Consider the following 25,574-nt stretch of genomic DNA (forward strand, 5'->3'; position numbering starts at 1 on the left):
TACATTGTGGAATCTCTCTTTCGCTCTATTTCTCTATATTGCCCTCTCTTTCTCTCTTTCGCTCTCGATTGTAAATTGGTGTTTGTATTTTGCACGTACCAAAAAAAAAAGCCCCCTCTATCGAAGCTTGCCACGTGTTGCGTGCTTTTGTGTCCATGTTGATAAGTGTTTTTTTTTTTGTTTTTGTCGGTTGTGCCATATTGAGCACACGCCTGTATATAGTGTGATGTGTCTCTGCGATGTTTTTTTGTTTTGTTTTGTGTGCAACCATTTTTGTATCTTGTACACCTTACACCACACCACTACTACACTACAGATACGAACACACACGCACACACAAAGACGCGCCGTTACATACCAAGCTTGAATGTGCCCACCACCACCACAACTACGTGGTGGGAGGGATGCTTTTAGTTTTTTGGTTTGTCGTTGTTTTTGTCGTCCACACATTACAACAACCTAAAAACACGGTATAAACATCAACGAAAAGAAAAAAAAACAAAAATTGCATAAATGAAAGTAAAGCTGCCGCATGGGTCACGGTCCCCTCTCCCTCCGAAACCATCACACTACGGGAGGACGCGGGACGCAACGTGATCCATTGCGTACGCCAGCAAACAGCGCCCGGGCGGGTTGGTTCCGTACCTTCGCTAACCGTTTCTTTCTGTCTTTCTTGCTCTCCCTCCCCCCCCACCCCCTTTTTCTTCCCTCCCCGTTGCTCGTGGAAAACGCGCACACCCACAGGGGTGACGATCCCGAGTTCATTAAGCGCCAGGACCAGAAGCGCTCAGACTTGGACGAACAGCTGAAGGAGTACATTAACGAGTGGCGCAAACAGCGGGCCAAGGAAGAGGATGAACTCAAGAAGCTCAAGGACAAACAGGCCAAGCGCAAGGTGTCCCGAGCGGAGGAGGAGCAGCGCATGGCTCAGCGCAAGAAGGAGGAGGAGGAGCGCCGCGTCCGCGAGGTCGAGGAGAAGAAGCAGCGCGAGATCGACGAGAAGAGAAAGCGCCTGGAGGAGGCCGAGAAGAAGCGCCAGGCTATGCTGCAGGCCATGAAGGACAAAGATAAGAAGGGACCCAACTTTACCATTACCAAGAAGGATAGCTCCGTAAGTGTGGGCAGGAAGAAGAAGCGTGCATGCACGTGCTGGCCGATGGATTGCTCGTACTAACTGGTGCCCCCCCTCCTTTTCGTCTGATTACAGTTCGGCATGTCCAACGCCCAGATGGAACGCAACAAGACTAAGGAACAGCTGGAGGAGGAAAAGAAAATCTCACTGTCCTTCCGCATCAAGCCCCTGGAGGTCGATGGCTTGAGTGCCGATTCGCTGCGTGCCCGTGCCACCGAGCTGTGGGAGACGATCGTCAAGCTGGAAACAGAGAAGTACGATCTGGAGGAAAGGCAAAAGCGTCAGGATTACGACGTAAGTGCCACAACCGTTCATTCCCTTTCCTCCCCCCGTAAGGTTCTAATTATTACCCCCAATATTCCAACAGTTGAAAGAGTTGAAAGAAAGACAGAAGCAGCAGCTGAGACACAAGGCCTTGAAGAAGGGTCTAGACCCGGAAGCCCTCACCGGCAAGTACCCGGTAAGTGTTGTTTTTTCTTTTTGTTTTGTACTCTCCCCACCAACTCTGACCTTTTTATTAACGAACGTTGATGATCGTTTTCTCATTTTGCTATGGTAACATCAGCCCAAGATCCAAGTCGCCTCCAAATACGAACGTCGTGTCGATACCCGCTCCTACGATGACAAGAAGAAGCTGTTCGAAGGTGTAAGTATTCGATTATTTGCGTACAATTTTGAAGCCTTTTAAGCAGAAGCGGGCAATCGAAGGGCTCTTTAGAGCTGTGACATCTTGTACAAAATCCTTTCATAGTGTACAGAATGTACGATCTTTTTTTGTTGAATTACGTACCATTTTTTGTAACTCATTTTGACGTGACAAGTAGCAACGTTTTCGTTAAACTCCTTTCCCACTCTATCACAAACTGTAGGGCTACAGCGCATACTACCAGGAGAAAATTAACAAAAAGTGGGCACAACGCCAGGAACTGTTTATGGCGCGTACAAAGAGTAAGCTTTGCGTGTGAGATCGCGCACCGCGATCAGTACCGTGTGAAGTAAACGAAAATGCTAATCTCGTTGTTTTGTCACATTGTCGAATGAGCAGATTGTTAAAAACTGTCGCTAACTGGTTTTGTCGTAAATTGTTTGTACATATTTCACATCGAATTTTGAGCCAAAACATGGCGTTGGTGATGATCAATCCCCATTGAATGTGTTGTTAGGAAACACTTAAACATTTAATCGCAATTATCATCTATTTTTACACGTTTCCATAGTCCAATGTTATTAATATGTTCTGTTTCCAATGTTCTTTGTTTCATGTCGTTCGTTGCGACTGCTAACATGTATGTTCTGTGATCTTCGTACGACGTACACAACCCCTCCCTACACCCCATACTCATACCCGTTCGTAACGACAGGGCTTTGACACGTTGAACAAAGAGGTCCTCGAGAAGCAATGGGCTGAGAGGAAGGAGCAGTTCGGAGGCCGCCAGAAATGTAAGTATACCCTCCCCTCCCCCCGCCCAGGCCAAGGCTCTCTTCTCAGCAATTGGAGCATTCAGCAAACACGAGACATTGCCACACACAAACTCTATGTTACGCGTTTAAGTGTGAATTTGTCTAACCGCTGTGCAAATGTTCCGTTCGTAGATATCCGTCTGTGAGGCAATAACCTAACACAAACATTTTCATTTTCTTAAACAAAAAACTAGCCAAACTTCCGAAGTGGTTCGGCGAGCGACCGGGCAAGAAGTCGGGCGATCCCGAGACCCCCGAGGGCGAAGATGAAGTCAAGCCCGACGATGAGGAGGTCGAGGAAGTCGAGGAAGTCGTCGAGGAGGTGGTAAGTAGCGTGCGCCCGCCGCAAGGATATCCTTCACATATGATCGCTCCAATAACCGCCGGCCGATCCGCTCCGTTTCGTTTGCTCCACAGGTTGAGGAAGAGGAGGAAGAGGAAGAGGAGGAAGAAGAGGAAGAGGAAGAGGAGGAGGAAGAGGAAGAGGAAGAGGAGGAAGAGGAAGAATAAATGCACGCACGCACGCGCGACGACGAATGGCGACGGCGACGACAACAACGATTGAAGGGAAGCGGCGCATGTAGGGGTTTGGCGCAATGCACGAGTGGCGGGGATGAGCGGGGATGCGAGTGAGACCAGGGACCGGGCACCGCAACGCAAGGCCATCTCAGCCGTTGCTGGCGAGCGCTGCTAGCTTCGCGCAGCACCTTCAAACAGCAACCTCAGACAGTGTCCTGCTCAGCGGGCGGCACGGACCATCTTCCCACGTCCCAGCCCAACCCCAAAGCGTTTCGGAATTTCGGTGGCCCTTGCATTGTCTGCCCCTTCCATCGGAAGGCATTCATTTCTATCTTTCTCTTTTTTTGTAATAAACTACTTTCTACTACCATTTCCAAAAAAAAAAAACAACATCAACAACAACAACCAAAACTATTAGAAGCAAAACTTACTTTCTCCTCCAATCGAGCAAACGGATTCAGTCGGGTTTACCGTCCGGGGGTTGCCTTCCCGCCTCCGTTGCACTCTCGGGCTGGGTAGGATGGTGACGGTCAACAACTGGTCAGTGGCCACTTCGCCATTCTATCCTCCGGATGCAATCGAAAGCATAAAGATCGGAAACAATCCTCAGTACTGGCTCAGCGGTTTTACTTTTTTTTTAAAGGAAAATGTGTGTATGTGTAGGTACGGAAAGAAATTCACAAGAAAATACAAAACATCTTGACGGCAATGGCTAGAAAATACAGAGCTCAGCGTATTTTAAACATAGAAAATGCATAAAGAAACAGAAAATGGAAAAGAAACACAAAATATATAGCAACAGCTACAACACCAACAGAGAGTGGAGAGAAAAGAAAGCAAGAAAAAGTGGTTGCATAAAAATAGCAAACCACTAGCACAAGCTCCAGCAAAGAGCAAAAATAAAACATAAATAGTGCAGAGGTAGAAGAACAATATATCGGAGCGAAGAAGCACACAAAGGAAGCAGTGAGAAGAGAGAACAGCAACAGCAAGCGCTCCCCAACAGCGAGCCATCATAGTGGATATATATCTCAGCTTATAACATCTGTCTCAATGAAGGTTTACTATTTTAATTGATTATTTAATTATTTAAAAGAAGAACGCTCTTTATAAAAAAATAAATAAATTATTTATTACAAACTACACCAAAGCTCAGAAACAAACACGCTTGGGATTTTTCTCTACCCCATTTTTTCGGATGCTACACAGAAACTAAGCCAGCGCCAGCGTTTGTTTCTGCTCTTGGCATAATTGTTTTATTTATGTAATGTAATTTTATATCGAATAGAGTCACTTAGTAGTACAACAAGAAAGGAAAACGTACGCGATGGTACACACACGATAGCTGCTGCACTGCTCCACTGAGCTCGTGCCGCATCCTCGTATCTCTATTGACTTCCTTTTAGGCGTGCACTGAAGCCCCTCTTAGCCTATTGCGGGGCGCAGTACGGCGAGCCTAATTCACCACAAACACAATTACCACAACATAATGTACAATTCGTTATGCTATTCTCACCCCTGCTTTAATTCCTTTCCGCTCATTTCTGCTTTAATTCCTCCGCCATGAATGCGCGCAGCATGTGGTCCAGCTCCTCGAGCACGTGCTCCTCCGGCAAGGGTAATCGTTCGAGCGCGCCACGCATCAGCGCACTGCCACTGATCTGCGGATCGTCGGCATAGTGCGTGCGGATGAGGTAGGCAAGCCGTTGCGCTATTTCGCTCTGCAGAAGCCGGTGCTTTGGCGTTGGGCAGGGGAACATCCTGAGCACCGAGCAGAGCTCCGACAGCTTCGGCTTCAGCCCTTCCAGCCGCTGTTCAACCACTGCCTCGTCCATGGCCTCTTGCATCACCTCGAACTGAAAGCAAAATTTGGAAATGGGATTTAGGTATTGGGGACGTATGCAATACGAATTATCGTCAAACCAACATTACCTGCGCATTCAGCTCAATGAAATCGACCAAAATTTGACCCTTCGTTGACCAGCTCGGTATCTGTTTGGTGTCCTCGATACTATCCAGCATTGCTTTCAGCTGTGGCACTTTGTCTGCAAAAGGGAGGGAAATAAATAACACACAATAGTTACACAGCTTCCTGATAGCCGCAATATCGATCAATTCCCCACTTACTGTGCATCACAAACTCCGGCGCCAAGTGCTGCAGTATGATATCGTGCGCCAAGGCCCATTGCTTGGCTAGCAGCAGATAGTGTGCCTGCTGCTTGTAATCGAACTCGGCACCGGCGCGGACTGCTTTCGCCCAGAAAATCCACTTTTCCGGGACGCCCAGCTCTTCCACGATGAAGCTTTCCCGAGAGAGGTACTCCTGCCGCTCCGCTTCCAGCGTATCGTCGTCGATCGCACTGTCCGATACGAGCTGGATGTGGCGGTACAGTAGCTGCTGAATGGACAGCTCCCGCCGTGCCTTGTCGCTCAGATGCAGCAGCACATACACTGCCCACTGCCACAGCCCGTGGCTTTCGAGCTGGCTCGCGAATGCGACGTGTATCTGGCTGCGGCTGAACTCCGAACAGTGATGATAGCCAAGCGTCTCCAGCACCTGCAGCAGAAGCCAGCTCAGCCGATAGTCGGTCACGTCCGCGGTGTGGGAGGCCGGATTTAGCAGCGGTTCCAGCGGGTAGCTACGCTTCGAGTACAGCTTCAGCAGGTGGAAGCGCAGATCGTGGATGGGACCATTGTTCGGTCCCTTCTGTGCGTACCGCGCACGGTACGGTGGCAGCGGCGGATGGGTAAAGAACTCGGTCGACCCGAACGCCTCCTCGTAGCCCACCAGTGCGTCCGTAATGGACGCGGTCGGTGGGCACACGTACCACAGGTGCAGCGCCAGTGCCTTCACCCAGTCGACGTGCTCGAACATGTTGATGGGACCGTGCGAAGAGCTCATCATGCGTATGCCGGCAATCGCCATGAACGCTTCCAGCCGCCGCGGATCGATAAACTTATCCGCCTCCGAGTCCTGCCAGCAGGTGAGCTGGTGCTGGAGCAGCTGCCGCACTACCGGCCCACCGGAGATCTGGGCCAGCAGCATCGCCAGATTGATGTCGTTGTTGGTGAAAGCGAGCTCGCACGCCTCCAGCACCTTGTGCGTTTGGATCAGCTCGAGCAGCTGGTCGAGATAGTCGCGCTTTTCGCCCTTTTTGCTGCTCTGCTGCGAGCGTATGGTGACCACGTCCTCGATCCATTCGGAGAAGAGGTCACGCCGGAACATGGTGCTCAGATGGCTGGCTTCATCGACGCCCTCCAGCTCTTCCCGTGCTCCCCACAGAGCGGCTAGCAGTGCCCAAACCTCCGCACACAGCTCACTGTACTCATCGGTCGAAACTTCGACCAGCGCGCGTGCCTCCTGCAGATGATCCTCCAGCGCCTGATACTTTCCGGCGGCTACCAGATGCGGACAGTCGCTCTCCATCGCATCTCGATGGCGACGCTCGTCGTGCCGCAGCCGCACCCGCAGATGGCCCTCGATCGTGCGGGCAAACGACTCGTCGTCCAACGTCACCGGATCGGCCGTCGATTTGAGGCGCAGCAGTTGTAGTGCTGCGGGGGAAAAATCATTCTCTCCCCGACCCCGGAAGAACGGTTTCACCGCATCGATCCCGATCAGGGTGAGCCGCGAGGGGGTCGAGCTGACGAGCGACTCAAAGTGACGCACCAGATCCGCACAGTTGTCGCGCGTGTTCAGCTGCACCATCGCCGTGCCGTACGACCAGCCGACCTTAAACTTGCGCCCGTGGAAAAACGCCAAGTTGGACTTGTTGTTCAGGAAGCGACGCAGCATCGACTTGGCAAGCGGAATCACAATGTTGATCGGGTGCAGCTGTTCAACCTTTGGTTTCAGTGCGAGCGGCTTCGCCTGCGGACCGAGCGGGCGTGCAATGGGAGGAAGAGTCGGCTGCAGCACACCGCCATCGGCAGTCACCTGTTTCTGCTGCTTCGACACGGCCGTTTGTTTGGACGAGGCCAAACTCAGGGACGAACCGGCATGGATGCTTTTGGCGGTAGATGTTTTCAGCAAGCTGCCCGGACCGAAGCCACCCGCCGAGGGTGTCGCATCGAGCTTCAGCAATTGCCCCGTCAGCGGCACGTTTGACTTACGCTGCACGGTATTGCTGGTACTGTACAGGCTCTGGAGCAGCAAACCGCTGGTGGGGCCTCCGGTCACCGTCGGGCGCGTTGCCGTACCGGGTACGATCTGATCCGGACTGTCCCGGTCCTCGCTGTGGCCAAACTCGGACGCAACCGATCGCCCATCAAAGTCGTCGTCGGCGAAGAAGGACGCTTTCATGAGCTGAATTTTGTGCGGATCGGTGCCCATCTCCATTGCGATAGCAGCCGTCGGGCTGGTCGGATTGTCCCGATGGTATTGGGAGGAAAAGTTCATATTTTCATCGCCATACGTCGACGGATTGAATTCCTCCTCCTCCGCACCATTCTCGAATGCTCCCACGTGCCGGAACGTATTGTTATTGACCGATCTATCCTTGCTCTGCTGCTGCTGCCGTCGATCATTTTCTGTCTCCTGTCCGTTCTGCTCACCATCCTTAACGCCTTGCTTCTGCACGGCACCCGTAGGTTGCTGTGTTTTGTTCTGAAGCAGATCCTTTCGCTGCTGACCGGCCATCGGCATGATTTTCACCTTCTTGGGATCGACGGGAGGCGTCTCCTCGTCGTCGCTATCGCTCAACCCGTACTTGGAAAAGTGTTCCACCTTAAACACCCAGCTGCCCGTATCGGGCCGGTACTCGAGGAAGCGCGTATCGTGCTTGTCACACACCCGCCGCAGCTTACCCTCGTAGTCCAGCAGAGCCAGCCGCTGCGGATCTTTGATCGGTTCGTGTAGCGTTTTATCGTGCGGCCAGACCTGATCCAGCGTAATTTGAGCCTTGCGGTTTATGCCGCTGCCCACCGGCGGTTTGCTTTCATCGTCCGGATAGATGATGACTTCCTTGTGGCGGAAGTGCACAATCTCGTCCAGGTTCAGTCCGGCCACGTCGATCGGTTCGTTGAAGTACACATTACCGTAGCCCTTGCGGCCGATGGTGAAATTCGGAACGACGCATCGACCCTCGTCATCCATCAGTTGCGCGATTTCATCCAGCGAAGGAATGGTGTAGTAGCTGCGTACGGCGACGAATAAGCGAAGAGAAACAATGCAATGAGAAATTGACTCGCGCATAAACTTCCCACCAACCACTTACCCCACACGACGCAGCACTATCCCTGTGGGGTGCGGTTCGGCATCCTCCACCACAGCAGCAACGGATGTAGACAGTTCGGTTCCGATTCCACCCCCAACGCTCGTTTCGTTCAAGAAGGAACGATTCGTAAGCGAGAAGCTATCATTTACCGTCTGATTGCCCAGGACGGGCGATGTGCTGGAGGCACTGTCCTTTCCGGCACCCTTTCTCGGACCGCCATCATCCGCTTCGCCCGATTCTGAAAGGAAACCGTATTAGTAAATGCTACTGCACAAACGGAAAATCGGAGTTATTCTATCCTACCTTCGCGAATCGCACCCGACGTCATGGAGCTAGCCCTTTCGGCTCGCATAGTTGAAGACGAAACTGCAAACTCTTTGATAGTGTTGTCCAGCACCGACTCTGAGAGACGCGGATTGCCGCCCTGTTGCTGCTGCTGCTGCTGCTGGCGCACCTTGTCCAGAACGTTCGACTGCAGCCACGACACTCGCCTGCTGCTGTCGGTCGATCCTTGCGGCTGATTTTTGCCCGCCGCTACACTGTCGCTCGGGTGTGTTGGAATTTGGTTGCGGAATGACTCTCCAGCGCCGGACAGACGCGTCGGGGTCGGGGCAGCATCGCCACCGATCGATGTGTTCGATGCGCCGGACAGATTGTACTGTCCTCCTTCCCGCCCGCCACCGCCACCCGACTCCGGAATGATGATCATGGATTTGCTGGTGCGCGGCTTTATGATCAAGCGCTTCGCATTTGGCTTCAGTGTGAAGCTATCCTCCAGCGTGCTGTCGTACTCTTCCAATCCCTCGAAGATCGATTTCTTCAGCTGAGCCGCACCGAGCGGCTTCACCTTGACACGGTCCGTGCTGCCGGAACGGGACGATATCTTTAGCTGGTAGTTGGATCCCTCCAGGATCGCCTTCTGGGCCGAGGGGTTCGTGGGCTTCAGCGAGTCCTCCGATGGCCCAGCCAACGGTTTGATACCCTTGAAGATGGGATTATCGCCGTACGGTGAGGTAGCCATCGCCAGAATTTGCTGATGAATCGGGACGGCTTGCTGTCCTGCCGCACCCTGCGCCATCGAGCCGAGTCCACCGAGCGTCGACATGCCGAGTCCACCGGTACCCGTGCCGGCACCGAACGACGTTCCCATGTTCATCGTACCGAAGGCACCGCCCGTACCGAGGGTGGAGGTGTTGCCGAACAGGCTGGTCCCGGTGCCGAGACCGCCCGGCTTCGCAGCCGTGTTACCGAACAGGGACGATGTGCCCGTGCCGAAAGTAAGCCCTCCGGTCGTTCCACCGATCCCACCACCGGCTGCAGTGTTCGTTCCCAGCCCGAATGTTGTCGCGGCCGGCTTGTTGAAGGTGTTTCCGAAAAACGAGTTTCCTGCCGCGGTGTTCGTGTTCGTACCGAGCCCAAACGTGGCCGCGCTAGAGGTTGCACTCTGCCCGAACGTGGTGCCCCCGAGCGTTCCGAACGTGTTGGCCGGCTTCGCCCCGAACAGCGTCGATCCGGCCGCGCTGGTTTGCGTGTTCGTGCCGAAGCTGAAGCTGGACGGGGTGGACTGAGCGCCCAGCGTCCCAAACGCACCGGCAGCCGGAGCAGCCGTGCCAGCGCCCGCACCCGAAAACAGTCCACCCTGCTGGGCGGTCGTGTTCTGCGTGCCGAATCCACCGAACGGCGTCTGGCCGAAAGTGTTGGTCGCTGGGGCGGCCGTTTGTCCGAACAGTCCGCCGGTCGTACCGGTCGCACCGAACGCCGGTTTGTTCGCGCCCAACCCTCCGCCCAGCGTGGACGTGGTCGATTGCGCAAAGCCAAAGCCGGACGCGGAAGTGGCCGCCGGTGTGCTGCCGAACGGCTTTCCGAACGTGCTGCCCGCAGTGGTGCCGAAGGCGGGTGTCGTCGTTGCGCCGAACGTGTTGGTCGACGTACCGAACAACCCGCCCGCGGCTGGCTGGGCTTGATTCTGTCCGAACAGCCCGGTCGTCTGCGTAGCGCCCGTGCCACCGAACAGCCCGGTCGATTGTGTGCCGGCTCCGAACAGACCCCCGGCACCCGGTGCGCCCGCCTGTGGTCCCTTCCGGTTGGCGGCATAGTCTTCGAATCGCAGCTCCTCGACGGATTTGTTTTCGTAATCCTTCATGAACGTAATACAGTGCTGCTTCGTGTTGACGGTGGTCGTCTGCCCATTCTTAACCAGCGTATCCGTGCCGTGGGTTTGCTGATACTTGGCCACCGCCGTGCCATTGCCACCGACGACGCCCGGTACGGTAGCTGCGCCGAAAGCCGGCTTTGCCGCACCGAACAATCCCCCGGCAGTTTGTGTGTTCTGTCCGAAGAAGCCCGTCGTGGCCGTGTTGTTCGTCGTGGACTGCCCGAACAGGGATGTCGTTTGGGTAGCGGGTTGGCCAAACCCACCGAATCCGGCCGGTTTGGCCGCACCGAACGTGGTGTTGTTGTTGTTGCCAAACAGGGACGTATTGGCGGCGGTATTGTTTTGCGTCCCGAACAGTGACGTCGTTTGGGGCTGTGCCTGGCCAAAGGCTGCAATGGAGAAATAGCATTAAGCATCAAGTAACAAATGGGAAATCAAAACATTCATGACGCATCGTCGTCCCAATTGCGACGCAATAACATTCAGTGCAGTGTGACGTCATGCGAATGCACTGCATCGCGCCTTCCCCCATTGCTTCCACTTACCGCCAAACCCTGGTTGCGTCGTTGCCGCACCAAACGCTGGTGCCGTGCTGGTGCTTGCCCCGAACAGCCCGCCAGTCTGCTGCGTCTGGCCAAAGAGCGACGTCGTGGGCTGCTGTCCGAAGGCCGGAGTCGCCCCAAACGCACCCGTTGTCGGTTTGCTGAATGCGGTCGTCTGGCCGAACGGGCTTGCAGCCGCCGTGTTGGTCCCGAACGTACCGAACCCAGTGTTGGTGGTTGGCTGCCCAAAGCCACCGGGCTTCGCACCGAACATGGCGTACGAACGCGTAAACGACTGCGATCGAACAAAGGTACCACGGGGTTCACTTCACCACGGCCGAGCAGCTGGACCTTCTAGAACACAGTTCTACACAAATGCACACAAAGATTTTTGCTCACTTTTCGTCACCTTGAATCGGCTTTCTTTTGCACCGCACAACACACCACTCACACTCACAAGGCAGCCGTCAAAAAACGCGCCAACATAACCTCACTGCGAACGACACAGCTTCCTCTGCGAAGACGGGAAGCGGGTTTCGTTTACTTTCCCACTACAACACGCACTTTTAGCCGTAGTTTTCAAGACAATTTCAGTACATTCGCCTCGTAAAATTATTAACTTACTGTAACTAATCCGAAGTTAGCAAGAGGAACGCGAAATTACGAGCATTGCAGAACACAGCGAGAACGAAGACAAAATAGCATTGGCGCTGCTGTCAAACCCTATTTTGACAGTTGTTCGACGAAGCTGTTCGCGAACCGGTTCAAAATGGTGTTTTTGTGTAAATTTAAATTGATTAAAATAAATTGCTCGTATGGATCAATGTATGTTTCATTGCAGAACACATGGAACAGCTTATAAAACGAAGAATGCAAGGGGAAAATCGTCCAGCTTTTTAATTTTACACCCACCGGGGTTCACCGTTCATCCCAACCGGTTGAAGATTTTTTTTTTGATACAAAAACAATGACATTTTTTTACGGACAGCATTTACGAGAATTTAGAATTAAATTAAAAATATGGTAACACAGTATTAACTGAAAGCATTTTCATGAACAAAATACTGATTGTGATCGGTAGAAACTTGAAAAACAAACTTGTTGTTATTGACAATTGTGACAAGCGGAAGAGATAGAATCGGGAAACCAAGAAGTAGAAGAGCTTCCTTTACCGGTCCAGCGCATTCAAAGCGGCACCGGCAGCAGGGCAATGTTATTGTGTTTTGAACGCTTGGTGTGATCGGTCGCAAATTGCTGTCGTTTCCGTACGCTGGTAGAAGTGAAGTTTTTTTTCTAAGTTTGTTTGTTAGTAGTTGTGAGCAAAAAGTGGCCATCTAATGTAAATGGGAGAGAAGCTGGCTACATCCGTGATTGAATGTGATTTATGTGTACCTCGTTGTGAAAGTGACCAAGTTGTTATAAAAAGTAAGTAGAAAATGTTTAACCTCAATTATTATATCTCGTGTCTCTGGTTGCTGTGCAGGAATTCTGATGCAATGTTTATATTGAGGGGCTCCATCGTTGTATGCGAAATTAACGCGACCCGATTAAAGATGGCGCGGGTTCGAGATCTTATGAGTCATCACGATTCGCCCATAACCGGTTTTTAATGGGCCTGTTTTGCTGTACCCGAAAAGAAAAGAACCTGCCCCTTGAAGGGCCTAACAATTATAGGGGTGCATATAGAATAAGGGGGCTCGTTTTCGCCGATGGTCGCGATGCGCTAAACTCCAGAAAATTACACAATATTATGGTGGTGTGATTTCTCCGTCGGGGGCCAAGCCTATGTATGATTTTCTTGGAAGAGTCTACACTCACACATCGACACCCGGTTGAAGATGTTTTGCGTTTCTTTTTTATGCTTCTTTCTCCTGGTAGGAGGCTTGTTCTTTGCACTCTGATTCTTGCATATTTCCTTTTCTTCGTTCCTTCGGTCCGTTGAAACGCCTATTTTCTCTACCTGCGTCCAAGGTTTCTTGTGCGTGATTTCTATTGACCCCACGCAGAAATCGACGAGTTTTCAACACAAGAGCATCGACAAACTATTCTAACCATCCGGGTGTTTTGTTTCTTCTTTCGTTCAACAGGTAGTTTTATCAGATCTTACGCCATGGCATCCAATATGGAGATGCTGAACGGAGAAATTTTCGGTGATATTAACACCGCATTGTATCAGAAGTAAGTAGAAAAAGATTGTGTTTAAATTGTATAGGATTCAACATTACTATTTTTTTCTTCTAACATTTGTTCTTCTTTCGTTACAGTGGAGAAGATTGCCAGTCACTGTTCCGTATGAATGTAAGTATATTTTGAGTGATTATTCTACATTTTATTAACCTTTTTTATCAATGAATATAATCAATGGCGTGCAAATTCAGCATATTGCGCAGATAAGAATTTGTCAGCCTGTGCGGATGCCGAGAGAAATAACCCTTTTCTTCTTCCATTCTATGCATTTCCCTTCATTCGTTCGCGCAGACACACACACACACACTTACAGTCGTGCCCCTTGTCTGCTCACTCATACGAACAAGCCCTCTCGTGGGGACATTGCTAGGGGTGGGGTTTATGTAGGGGGTAAGCGAGTTAGCTACAGGTTGTCTGCCGGCTGCGTACTCTTGGCGCACCAATACATACACACATGAAGCATGCAACGGGTTTGGTTGAAGCGCGAGCCCTGCTCTCGCGGGAAGCTTCGCGGGCTCCAAAGAGAGATGCGTTTGAAATAAGATTCTCACTACCACACTGTTATGTGGGGATATGCTCCATCCAACGGGCTTTAAAACATGAAGAAACACGTTTCGACACGATCGTCCGGAATTTTGCTCTGCGAAAAGAAAGTAGCAAAATATTCATTTTTTTGCGAATTTCTTTTCAAACAAATCTTATTATTTGAAGTTTACAGTGAACAATTGTAACATGATAGCTTTTTATTTATTTATTTAATATGCAAAAAAGGGCAAAAAAGGGCTTAACACTATACTACGCTTAACATATAATTATGCTAGATTTAACGGTAGCTTCCTACTGCGACCAAACTGACCGAAACGGTGCTTTTCTTTACAGACGAATGATTTGCTACCACAGCAAGGTAGCGATTTGAGTGAACTCATGTTGAATGATTTCTTCCACAACAATGGGGTGGCCGAGATGCAGTGTGTGAAGTACGAAACTGATGCAAAACTATTGACCATGCTAGATGGGCGGGAAGAACCGACTCATTACAAGAAAATCCCGGTGCTCGATGATTTCACCCACCCGCTGTTACAGTTCAACGTTGCCATTAGTGGAAAGCCGTGCAGTGCCTCAGCCTGGTGCTATTCGAACGCACTGGAGAAGTTGTTCGTGAAGAAGAAAACTCCGGTCACGTTCGACGTTACCTACATGCAGCCCTCGGACTACAGTCGACTGAAGCTGCGCATCATGTTGGTGTACTCGAACTCACAGTACGCCTACCAAACCATCTCCAGATGCCAGGATGATATAGCGAAGGATGGCGGTAAGTCAACCATTTAATGCTTAATTATTGAGCCGAGTTTAAATAACAATCTTCTTATTGCATTTCTACCGTGGGTGGTCAACACTCCTTCACCCGGTACACATGTAATATGTTACACATCACTGTTTACAGCTAAAGATTTCGCGCACAAAGAGCACGTCGTGCGGTGCCTAAATCCAGACGCTTCCTTCACGGGCCGGGAGAAAGGGGTAAATTTCGAGGATCGTTTGGCCGTGCTGGTTGACTTGAACAATGGCGGCACGCCGCAGCATCTTGAGAAGCAACAGACTGTGCCAGTTTCGCTGGAGTTCTTGTGCCAAAACTCATGTCCTACGATGGAAAGGCGCGCCACGACGCTTGTTTTCACGGTGGAAAATGAACACGGCACTCTGCTGGGCAGAAAGTCGATCAGTGTCAAAATCTGCAGCTGCCCGAAGCGTGATATGGAGAAGGACGATAGCAAGGCAACTGGAGGTCGGGAGAATAATAAGAATAAGCGGAAGCATGGTGAGTTCTAATGCCTGTGCTCTTACACACACACACACACACACACACACACACATTATTGATAAACTTTTTCACGAACGCATGGATTTAATACTAAATACTATTTTTGGTATCACTTTGATGTCTTTCTAGCTAATGAGGTGGTTCCAAGCAACGATCAACCACCACGAAAGATGACTCGCCAGTCGAGCGTAGATCTGAAATCAACATTGAACAGCAATATCAATGCTACTACCTCTGCTCGCGAATCGGCGGCAGGGCCTGCTGCTGCTGCTACTGCTGCAGCCGCAACCCCGCTGCTCGGTCAGATTAAACGTGAGCCTTCGTTTACCCCACTGGGGTATTCGCTGAGCAATCTGTCCAACAGCAGCAACAGCACGATCGACAACGACAGTTCGGCAGTCGTGCTGACCCTGCGGCTGCCGGATTTGGCGTGCGCCTCCGAGGTGGCGATGTACGCATTCAAACATTTGAGTTCGATCCTTATCAGCTGCAAGGACGAGAAGGACAAGAATCGATACGCTCAGTACCTCTCCCATTGCCGACGCGTAAGGAGTAAGTATGCTTCGAGTCACCGTTAGACTCTCAATCCTTTTTTGCCATTTCATCGTTTTTCCAATTCAGAATTGTTGTCTAATGTGCCAATTCCTTTGATTTTTTATGACGACTGTAAACACTTATTTCACCTCCCAACCACACACTGTCGATTTTTCTTTATCACTATATTTTTAATAATCCAATTCCCCTTGCCTGAGCTATGGGGGATGTGTCATGTGTCGTTATTCAGCCGTAGAATGGAGATACACGGGTAGTGGTTTGCGGAAGAGGGCTATGCTCGAGACATGCCTGTGACACGAGACTAGGGTGGAGACATCTCTCTCTCTAGAGATTCGTACTATAACCGAGCTTATAGTGCACGTACCATGCAGTACAAAATGATGAAAAAATGATGTGAGGTTTCTCAGTTTGCAAATCGAAAAAAGGCAAGAGCCATTAAAAAAAACAAAACAAAAAAAAAGAAAAAAAAATTAAAGAGATCAGAACGATCAAATGCCAAAAAATATGGGCATGAGCCAAAAAATTATAGGCTAAAAAAAACAAAACAAAAAAACTTAAAAGATGGCAAAAAAAAAAATTTACACAAACAAGCCACAACAAAATCAAAACATGAAAAGAGCATCTGAGAAAACCATTTAAAAAAATATATGAAAAAAATATTGTGCTTACAACAAACGAGAAAGCAACAAAGAAAGTGCACGAAGGAAATAAAGCAATGTGCCGGAAACGGGCAAAACCATTCGTCGAAAAACGAAACCATCCGCCAAAACGGGTTATGTGTTCAATCACTTCAAACTCAGACTCTCAAGGAGACCGATCAATATACAACTTTGCTTGCCTGGTAAGCTTGACAAAAGCCCCAGCAAGCATCCAAAACCAATTGAAGCCAGTTGTACACGGAGGAGAGAGTTAGAGATGGCAGCTTTGACATTGGTGGCGCGCACGCGGTGTGGCGTGTGTGTACGTGAGTGGCAGTCGAGAAACGGAGGTGTTGAAGCCAACCGGACCCCCAAACCAAAGCTATTGAAGTGGAACTGCTGACGCTTAACGGCGTAACAGCATTTAACATAACCCCTGTGCCCGGCGTGTCTCGTTGACGTTCCGGAACCGCCCCTCTATCTGGTCACGGCCGGTTCACATCGAATTACTGTTTGCCTTACTGCGCAGGTAGGCAGGGTAGCAGGAACCAAACGATTGGCTTGGCCGGCCATAGAGGGGCACCGGACGTTGAAGGCATGCGAAATGGTTTATAAAAACGGTGCTCGATCGACGACCTAAGTAGTACCACCAGGCACAGGCTAAAAATCCCACTTCTCAACACTAACCACACACACAATTTATGCGATAACGCTTGAAAGAGGTCGCAAATTTGTTTGGTCTTTTTTACATATTTTCTTCACTTTTTATTTGTGATTCTACTATTACATTAATTTGTGTACTCGGTCAAAACAGTTCAATTTCTTTGGTATTGATATCCGGAATATAGATCCACTATTCAACTAAATTTTCACTACAGTCACATTTCAAATCCTATTTCGATTACCGTAAGTTTTTAGTTGGGCAGTACCGTAACTATTGTTATATTCTAAATATTTTTTCCTTTAATGACAACTCTCAAAGCAGCCTTCAGTAACTCTCACTCTCGCCGTTAAACTTTTTATAACATAATACTCCGTCTCTGTAGTTTGAAAGAAACGTAATACACCGATTTGATCGTTATTGATCATGTCAGGTGTCAGTGGGTACACGCTTGAACATCCGATTTTCTTTAATTAAAGACTGTGTAGCGCATCTTGTACATATGATGCATTTGAATATTTAAATTTGGTTGAAAATCCAACACGTTCGTTCGGTGGCTTTGCAATAGTTTTTGTTTTGTTTTGTTTGGGCGTCCTTCGTGGCCCATCAAGGTTTTATTTACTGATCTTTGTTGTCAGGGTAAGTTGTTAGGTGAAGATTTTTGCTTAAATATTATGCACCGCAAATTAATGTTGATAGTTATGATACAGCAATCATGCTTTTTGCACCATAAGTAGTTAGGAATTAGTTATGTTTTGTTATGTGTTCATTATTGTGGACGAAATTGAAGAATTGTGTAGTTCTGGATTGTTTTATCGATAGCGTATGACCATTCGATCGTTCATATATTGCTTAGGGCCTATGCAAGAACCCTGAAAGCGACGTGGACATCATATTTACAAATGTTTCTTCTTCTTTGGCACAACAACCGTTGTCGGTAAAGGCCTGCCTGTACCACTAGAGGGCTCTGCTTTTAGTTACTTATTGATGTACCCATCGCAGGATAGTCGTTGCTACGTATGGATGCATGGTCCCTTCGGGGCTTGAACCCATGACGGGCATGCTGTTAAGTCGTATGAGTTGACATAATAATCTATTCCGTATGTCATCAAATAATGATCTACATAAAACTAGTATATATTGTTGTAGATATTTTCAAATTTCGAGTAGTGAGTCAATACTTTTTGCATTAATTCTGTAATTATATTGTGTTGCACAGGACCTAAATCAGTTCAAATGTTGGATGAATGGATGAAAGCAGATGCTTGTGCGCTGAACAATGCCAAGGCATCATGTCATTTTTGTTTTGTTTTTGTCGAGATCTCTTTCCCATTTTAAACATAGTTAACAAAATGAAAACCTACTAAGATTCCCTGTTCATCAATGTTTGCGTCACATTTGAACCTACTGTAGAGTTGGTCAATGTATTATGCTTTTTTTTAATCAGATCAAAACAACTAGTACAGCTTCCAACGAGTAATATGAAAAGCTACTGAGAATTATAATGTCAGGGATCAAAATTTTGGAAACGTAATCATCTTGTTCAAACCTCGAATGTGCCACACCTCTGATATTAGATATTTGTTGAATTGGAAAGAGATCTTGAATCTTGTAATTACCTTTGCCCTTTTGCCTTTTAACAACTTCATTCTTTTAGCAGATTCATTTGAAATGCATCATTCTAAATCTCCCCATCTGTGCCATCATAATGTTTTTTTTAAATATATTCTTGAGACTTGCTTAAGTGCATTTCTCACAAACCAAACAAATTTAATTCACATAATTGTGAAATAAGTTTTCACACTAATATCAGGTCCTACCAGTCCAGTGATTTTGTGGATGGACACGAGACAACCGTGTGTGTAAACCGTGGCCTATGTGGGTCGAGAAAGGCTAAGAAGAAAAAGAAGAAGAAGCAACACATAAATCCAGTAGAAACAATATGGAGCCGATACGGATAGCATAAACTTGCTCGAATCATTGAAATGGGTAACAGGAATAAGTGGCGCGCTCTGCTGGACGATAGCGTAAGCTGAGCCGTTTCTTTCGAGCTGTTTGTTTAATCAGTTGAACAATGAAGGGTGTGTTCGTATGGAATAGCTATCGTTTTTTCTCTATTTTGTTAGCTATTAGGAGAGTGTTTGAGAATTTTCTATGCCATTGACAGTAAAACTTATTTAGAAAAGGTTACGAAGTACACCAACTAACTACGATTTTTCGGTAGTCGAAACTGTTCCGGAAAAGGCAACACCATGACACGCTTCTTCATCAATACGCCGGCTCTCGATTTGCATCCTCATCTGCATCACGCTTAAATGTGTAGAAGTAAGTTTTGACCATTTACGTCAATTTTGATCATTGCAGAAGATTTCGAGAGATCCGCGCAAATGCAAGAAGAACCGAGCCCGGAATGCGATTCCTCTATGTAGTAGACTGCCCCACCGCGGACACACGTGTACTACGCCACCATCGCGCCAAGAAACGTAATTTAGGGTTGTCATGATGTTTTAGAGTACGATCATTCTTAAATGTGTAAAGTAACTTAAAAGATGTTCGATAAGATAAGATAAGCATACTGTAGTAAGCATGTCTCGATGAGGGTTTAATTGATTGTATCTTTAAAATAACTGATATCATTTCGCATCAGATGCATAGGCGTTTGTGAGATAACGTAGTTAAAAAAAAAGTGATGAGATAATGCACCTGTGCAGTACATTCACTCACAAGGAAGGTTCGCTCGTATTCGGCTAGTAAGGAGACAGCTTTTATTCCTTGTTAAAATACGGTTAATATTAGTGGATAGAATCATGAACAAAAGATATGTTTTGATAACATACTATAACGATCGAATTAGCAAGTAAGACTTCTGATATATGGTTAAATGATAACAATAACACTAGAGAGTATATTTGTGGTTAAGAGTTAAACAAAGAACGTAGATCTAACTTAATTCCAAGTGAATAAGTAACATTTAACAGATGCGTCAATACGCTCCCAATACACGTTTTTCGTGAAATGAGTAAAAGAATAACAAAAGAGAGCAAAAAACAATACAATACAAAAAAAATCTCCAAAAAGAGAAGAAAATCATACCTAATAACAGTGTGTTTTGTTTCTCGTTCCGATAACGCCTCCTCCCTTTGTTGCGCGTCAGCAATACATCTCGCCTCTGAAAGTATGCAATCTCAGCTCATCATTGAGCTGAATGTGAAAGAACGCTGAACCTTATCGGCTATAGCTGGCTGGTTTAATCGCACGGAGAAAAAGGTACTTGAAGTTATATTTATAAGTTATCTATAATCTCTTGCTGCTTTACATTCCTTCACTCCTCGCCTAAGCAGGTAAAGTATTTCGCAAGATAATCTCCTGGTTCGATAATGGTTGCATTAACCTTAACCACCGGAACATATCAGCCCATTCCGCAATGTGTTAAGCCCTACCACTGCGGTAATAAAACTGTCCTAAAAACGGGTTGATGAAGAGTACCATAAGATGCACTTTGAACACAAACACCATCGACCAGTGTACACCGATATGATGATGATGTGATGTGTGCATTCATTCAGTACGTCTTGCGTTAGAAAAGGTCCTTGAATGACGCAGTGCATTGAAGTCAAGTGTGCCGGGAGGAAACTATTACGAGTGTGCGATTGATTGCACTCTTCTGGTATTAGTCCTTTCCTCTCTAGTAATCGGCTCGTGCGACACACACTTGATACTAATTCTGCAACAAAGCCGCTGCACGGCTGGCCGTTTTTAAATCGCGTGAAACCGGTTGCAATCGTGCAGTAGCTTCCCAGCAAGCGATCAAGTAAGGTATCGCATACAACCGCGGATCATCGCCAGGATGAAGCAGCAGCAAACCTTTTCCAACGCGGGCATTTGCCTGCTGTCGTTGCTGGTGCTGCTAGTAGTAGCAGCCAGTACGGCCCACGCTCGCTCGACCAAATCAGGATTTCAAGTAGACAGTGAAGACGGCCGACTGTCTGTGCCGGAGCTGGTGTCCAAGTACGGCTACCACGTGGAGGAACACTCACTATCGACGGACGATGGCTACCGGCTGACGATTCACCGTGTGCAAGCGGCAAGCTACACGAACGGAACGGTCGTGCTGCTGATGCACGGTCTGCTGTGCAGCTCGGCCGACTGGCTGATGATTGGCCCGGGCAATGCACTGGCCTACCTGCTCGCGAACGAGGGCTACGATGTGTGGTTGGGAAATGCGCGCGGCAATCGGTACTCGCGCGATCACGCCTCGATCAACCCGGACGACGACAATTCGTTCTGGAAGTTTTCCTGGCACGAAATCGGACGCTACGACATTCCGGCCACGATCGACTACATACTGGAGCAAACGGGACACCGACGATTGCAGTACGTGGGCCACTCGCAGGGCACGACCGGATTCTTCGTGATGGCTTCCATCCGGCCAGAATACAACGATAAGATCATTCAGATGAATGCGCTCGCCCCGGTTGCCTTCATGGGACACATGAAGAGTCCGCTGCTGCGATTCATGACCAAGTTCCTAAAGACGCTGGACATTCTGCTGGCCGTATTCGGCGTCGGAGAGTTCATGCCCAACAAACCGATACTGCACGAAATCGCCCAGCTCATCTGTCCGCCGAACTCGACGGTGCACATTAACATGTGTGCGCATCTGCTCTTCCTGCTGGCCGGGTACAACCCTTCGCAGCTGGATCCGGTGATGCTGCCGATCCTGTTCGGACATACGCCAGCCGGCTCGGCCACGCGGCAGTTGGTGCACTACGCCCAGGAGGTGCTGTCGAATCGGTTCGAAATGTATGACTATGGAAAGCTGAAAAATGTACTGATCTACGGTTCGGCTACACCGCCCGAGTACGATCTTTCGCGCGTAACGGCACCGGTAGTGATGTACTATGGGTTGAACGATTTTCTCGCCACACCGGAGGACGTGAACCGGCTGGCCAGGAAGCTGCCCAACCTGAAGCGAAGCGTAGCGGTGAACGATGTGCTGTTTAACCATCTGGACTTCTTGATCGCGAGCGACGTCCGACACTTGCTCTACGAACCGGTGATGGAAGGAATGGCATCCGCTGAAGTGGCGGATTAGGGGGTTGAAGTGCAGTCAACTTGACTGAGCTTCCCACATACGTTCAAGTATGTGATAGTAGGTTTTATTGTGATCTAGGGAAGTTTGCTGTGGTATTTATGTATAAACCCGAACGGAAAAAACAGCGCATTAAGTTGAAGCATCGAATAGTTAGCGCAAAGCGTCTAATAAAGATAAATGTGAACAATTGAAGAAGTTGCCTTTCTGTCTCAATGCTTTTTTATATTTACGCAGATATTATAAAAGCTTTATGTTGGTCTGAATAAAAAGAATTGCATAAGAAATATTCGGCCACCCGATTTTGAATTGATTTTGTTTTGCTAGATTCTACTGGAAATTGAAAGCAGGAAAATTGGAATGCTCGCCATTTACGAGTAAATCTAAATCAAGCAGCTCTCCTACCTGCTCTTGTATGTGAGTTTGTGAACCATTAATTTCTTTTTCCTGAGTTCAGTTATTACATTATTAGCTATATTTTGTAATGTTCTGTGTAAATGCACGTTATTTACAGGTACGTATATTGCGTAGCTTAGAATAACTAACTTAATGATGAATTTTACCATCTATTGAGCAACCAGAAGAGCAGTTAGTGTAATGAATAATTTTAAAAATGAATAACGAATTTCAAACGCCCGATTTCAAATCTTCCATCGAAGAATAGCATCTTAACCCGCTACTATAAACGACTCCACCGAGCTCAAACTGTCAAATTGTTGACGCCTCTAAAGGTGCCTATACACGAGCGCAATTATGCACACTGCACTGCCAGCGGCACACCTAGTTGCCCTTCATTCCACTCGTGTAGCTTCTACTTCACGCGCCAGCGAAGACACGGGGTCAGCAACTCACAATAGTGCACAACGCACGCACAATAGCAGACGAGCAACAACACAGGGCAGCAACGGTGGTGCAACGCCGTTGTTCGTGGAAGCAAGTGAAAGAAAAATCTGCCAGTGCTGCGACAAGTGCCGTTTTCATCTGCTGGACTGCTGGCAAAGAAAGAAAAAGGTAATTTTGCCAGTTTTTTTCCTCCCCGATCAAGGTGTCCGTCTAGGTTTTTGTGTGTGTATGTGTGTGGGTGTGTTTTTGCTAATTAGAAATTAATATTAAAAGAAAGAAGAGAGGCATTGTGATAAAGGAAATTGATTTGCGAAATGAACAACAAAACACAGGAATACACGAAATAGGGGCGTTGCGACGTCACCAAGCAGTTTGTGTGTGTGTAGTGGAGCGGAAAAAATCAAGTGAAAATTTAAGCAATTTGCATGTTTTTTTTATTTGGTTTCATCTCGCGCAGTGCACGTTCTTCATTGCTGTGGGAGTGGGTGAGTCTCGTCAACGCAAGTGTAGATTGTATGACAGGCAACCAAGTTGGTGGATAACTGTTGTGACCTGTGACCGCACAGGGAAAACACGGTAAAGGCAGTGTTTTTATTGTTAGCAGCAACCATTGAAAAAAAAAAATCCCGTTCATAAGAGGGGTGGATGTGTTGTTTTTAAAGAAAGTTGTTTACTTGCGCGACACGGTTTTATCACGAGTGTGAGTGTGTGTGTGCGTTCGCGTACAGTGGAGTGACTGAAAAACTCATTATGAAACCTTCCGCTCACTTTACCCAAAGGAAGCCTGTCTATATCCTGTGTAGAATGAAGAAAAACTCCTATTAACATTTAACTTTTCGCACCCATCTCCTCATCGTGACATTTGTATGGTGCGTGGTGGTGTGTGCAGGCACCTTTCCGTTTTGCCACTTTTTGTGTGCAAAAGCGGCACCCCCCATATGCGACCTTTTCCCCGGTCAATTTCACGGCCATGACATAAAAATGCAGAGAGCAGGAAAAACACTGCCAACTACGTCCGCACACACAGGGAAGTTTGCTTCCCCTGTCGCGAGGTGAAGGGGAAAAACAATCTTCATCCCCTACCACGGTTGCTGCATTTTTTTTCTTCTTTTTGTGTGTGCGCCACGGTGTTTGCCACATTCGAAAGCAATTTTGACGTATTGGCGTCTACGAAAAAAAAGGTGGTGGAGAGGGGTGGGGATATGGTTAGGAAGCATTGGAACCGCATTCGTGGGAGCTGAAACGAGAAATCGAACGGTCGTGGTGTGTTGGGGCTCTGTAGTGGGACGGCGAAAACGGTTAGCCGAGATGGCAACACAACACAACAACGGCAGCAGCAGCACCACAACCACCACTACCACCAGTGCCAGGCGTAGTAGGCCGCGAGCAACACGTACCACGGCAACGGTGTAATAACGGTGTGGATTCCAGCCCCATCCCCAGCACGAACGAGGGAAAGAGAGAGGAGCAAGTACCTTCCCCCCCCCTCCCTCTTCTGCCCTCCTGTAACATAAGACCGTCACCAATTGTGTGGTAGTAGCTCGGTGGCAGTGTGTAACCTCGGCAATACCGGAGCGCTCCCCCCGTTCGATTGTACTAACCGCTGTTTTTCTTCTTCTTTCTTCTCACTCCACACTTGCAGCAATCGTCCCGAGTGTCGGTGCATCATCATCATCACCCTCGAAAAAAGAGAAAGCATCGCACAGCAGCGGCAGTAGCGTCTGTCTATCTCTGTGTGCGGCAGCGGATAATACACTCCGTGGCAAATTCGGTGCATTCCATCTTGCCAAGCGTGCACCCCGTCACTGTGCCTCGCGCTGGTGACTGTGCACAAGTGTGTGGCTGTGTGTGTGTGCGTTTCAAAAATCCATTCGTCGCCGCGTCTCCTAAAAATCAGCTGTGCTGCGGTGTTGATCGCGTATACGCGCGCCACCACACTTTGCGCATATCCAATTCGCGATCGCGTATCCGCGGCCCCGTACACACCATTCCCTTTTCTCAACTCCCCCTTGCGCGTAGTGTGTGTTGTGTCACTTACCTGTGCGCTGTCTTTGCGCATGCAAGTGTGAGTGTGTTTGTGAGTGTGCGTGTTGTGTAAAGGAGCCACTGCTGGATGTTATTATGGTTAGTCATCGTCGATCGGATCGTCTCGCTGTACGGGCAAAGGTGTACCGCTAAATAGAAGAGGGTGGGTCTGTGCGTACAGCTGATGTTGCTGCACTGGGTAGTGCTCTGGTAGTGGTTGTGTGGGCTAGTGGCCACCGTATACGCATGTGTGGCTGTGTGTGAGATGCTCAACGGAAGGTATCAACTTCCAAACGTGGCCGGCCGCTGTTGATCGCGAATTCGGAAAGAGAGGAGGGGCTCCGTGGTTTCGCGATCGCGTACACTCACGACCTGCAAGATACCAGCGCCACCTCCATCAAAGAGAGGAAGCGGTAGAGCAACCCCTGTGCATTCGTGTGTGTGCGTGTATAGGACGGGGGGGTATCCGTCTGATGCACAAGAAGAATCAGTGAAGCGGTTGTTATCGTCAGCCGGGTGGAAGAAGGTGAAAAGGCCACGCGAGAAACGAGCGGTGCGCGCACGCTGTTGTTGCGTTCAGCCCGAACGCAGGTTTGGTCGCCGCGTGGCAGCGAACGAGTTTCACCCGTGAGCCTCGAGGTGACGCGGGCCAACACCATATAGCCACCCCCGGAGTGTGTGTGGTACAAGCGAAGCAGGTAAGCGTGTTACCGAATCCTTTTGTTG

At 48.7% G+C, this 25,574-nt stretch overlaps 5 protein-coding genes across 18 annotated transcripts in view; 4 read left to right on the top strand and 1 right to left on the bottom strand.

Annotated features, from left to right (window-relative positions):
- The window catches only part of LOC120949532 (troponin T, skeletal muscle), a 111,191-nt gene extending 107,689 nt beyond the window's left edge, over positions 1-3,502 (top strand). For 7 of the 10 annotated variants that reach the window (XM_049607010.1, XM_049607011.1, XM_049607013.1 and 4 more), the window contains 7 exons: positions 745-1,111; positions 1,208-1,426; positions 1,500-1,592; positions 1,698-1,778; positions 2,494-2,572; positions 2,788-2,918; positions 3,011-3,502. In XM_049607010.1, coding sequence (XP_049462967.1) covers positions 745-1,111; positions 1,208-1,426; positions 1,500-1,592; positions 1,698-1,778; positions 2,494-2,572; positions 2,788-2,918; positions 3,011-3,103 — 1,063 coding nt within the window. In that variant the 3' untranslated portion in view covers positions 3,104-3,502. Of the gene's footprint in view, positions 1-744; positions 1,112-1,207; positions 1,427-1,499; positions 1,593-1,697; positions 1,779-2,001; positions 2,081-2,493; positions 2,573-2,787; positions 2,919-3,010 lie in introns of all 10 variants that reach the window. The other 3 variants (XM_040366895.2, XM_040366894.2, XM_040366888.2) reach the window with 1 other exon arrangement.
- Positions 3,488-11,742, bottom strand: LOC120949529 (nuclear pore complex protein Nup98-Nup96). Its single transcript, XM_049607001.1, has 6 exons — positions 11,029-11,742; positions 8,632-10,872; positions 8,329-8,566; positions 5,240-8,247; positions 5,045-5,157; positions 3,488-4,968 (listed from the first exon to the last, which is right to left on the bottom strand). The coding sequence occupies exons 1-6, from the start codon at positions 11,297-11,299 to the stop codon at positions 4,651-4,653; spliced, it is 6,189 nt and encodes a 2,062-aa protein (XP_049462958.1). The 5' UTR covers positions 11,300-11,742; the 3' UTR covers positions 3,488-4,650.
- Positions 11,743-12,201: 459 nt separating this feature from the next.
- Positions 12,202-19,980, top strand: LOC120949530 (cellular tumor antigen p53-like). The gene is made up of 7 exons (XM_040366886.2): positions 12,202-12,450; positions 13,113-13,203; positions 13,290-13,323; positions 14,092-14,524; positions 14,657-15,031; positions 15,164-15,586; positions 19,253-19,980. The coding sequence occupies exons 1-7, from the start codon at positions 12,369-12,371 to the stop codon at positions 19,315-19,317; spliced, it is 1,503 nt and encodes a 500-aa protein (XP_040222820.2). The 5' UTR covers positions 12,202-12,368; the 3' UTR covers positions 19,318-19,980.
- Positions 19,981-20,659: 679 nt separating this feature from the next.
- LOC120949531 (lipase 3-like) lies at positions 20,660-22,178 on the top strand. Its single transcript, XM_040366887.2, has one exon. It carries the CDS (start codon positions 20,736-20,738, stop codon positions 21,981-21,983), a length of 1,248 nt encoding a protein of 415 aa, XP_040222821.2. The 5' UTR covers positions 20,660-20,735; the 3' UTR covers positions 21,984-22,178.
- A 620-nt stretch (positions 22,179-22,798) lies between these two features.
- Positions 22,799-25,574, top strand: part of LOC120953899 (ecotropic viral integration site 5 ortholog) — a 34,055-nt gene continuing 31,279 nt past the window's right edge. The window contains exons 1-2 of one of the 5 annotated variants that reach the window (XR_005751417.2): positions 22,799-22,991; positions 24,466-25,546. The gene's annotated coding sequence lies outside the window, so the exon portion shown is untranslated. Of the gene's footprint in view, positions 22,992-24,465; positions 25,547-25,574 lie in introns of those variants that run through there. The other 4 variants (XR_007452087.1, XM_040374313.2, XM_040374314.2 and 1 more) reach the window with 4 other exon arrangements.

The sequence above is a fragment of the Anopheles coluzzii genome, chromosome 2 (genome assembly GCF_943734685.1).
Source record: "Anopheles coluzzii chromosome 2, AcolN3, whole genome shotgun sequence".
Lineage (NCBI taxonomy): Eukaryota > Metazoa > Arthropoda > Insecta > Diptera > Culicidae > Anopheles > Anopheles coluzzii.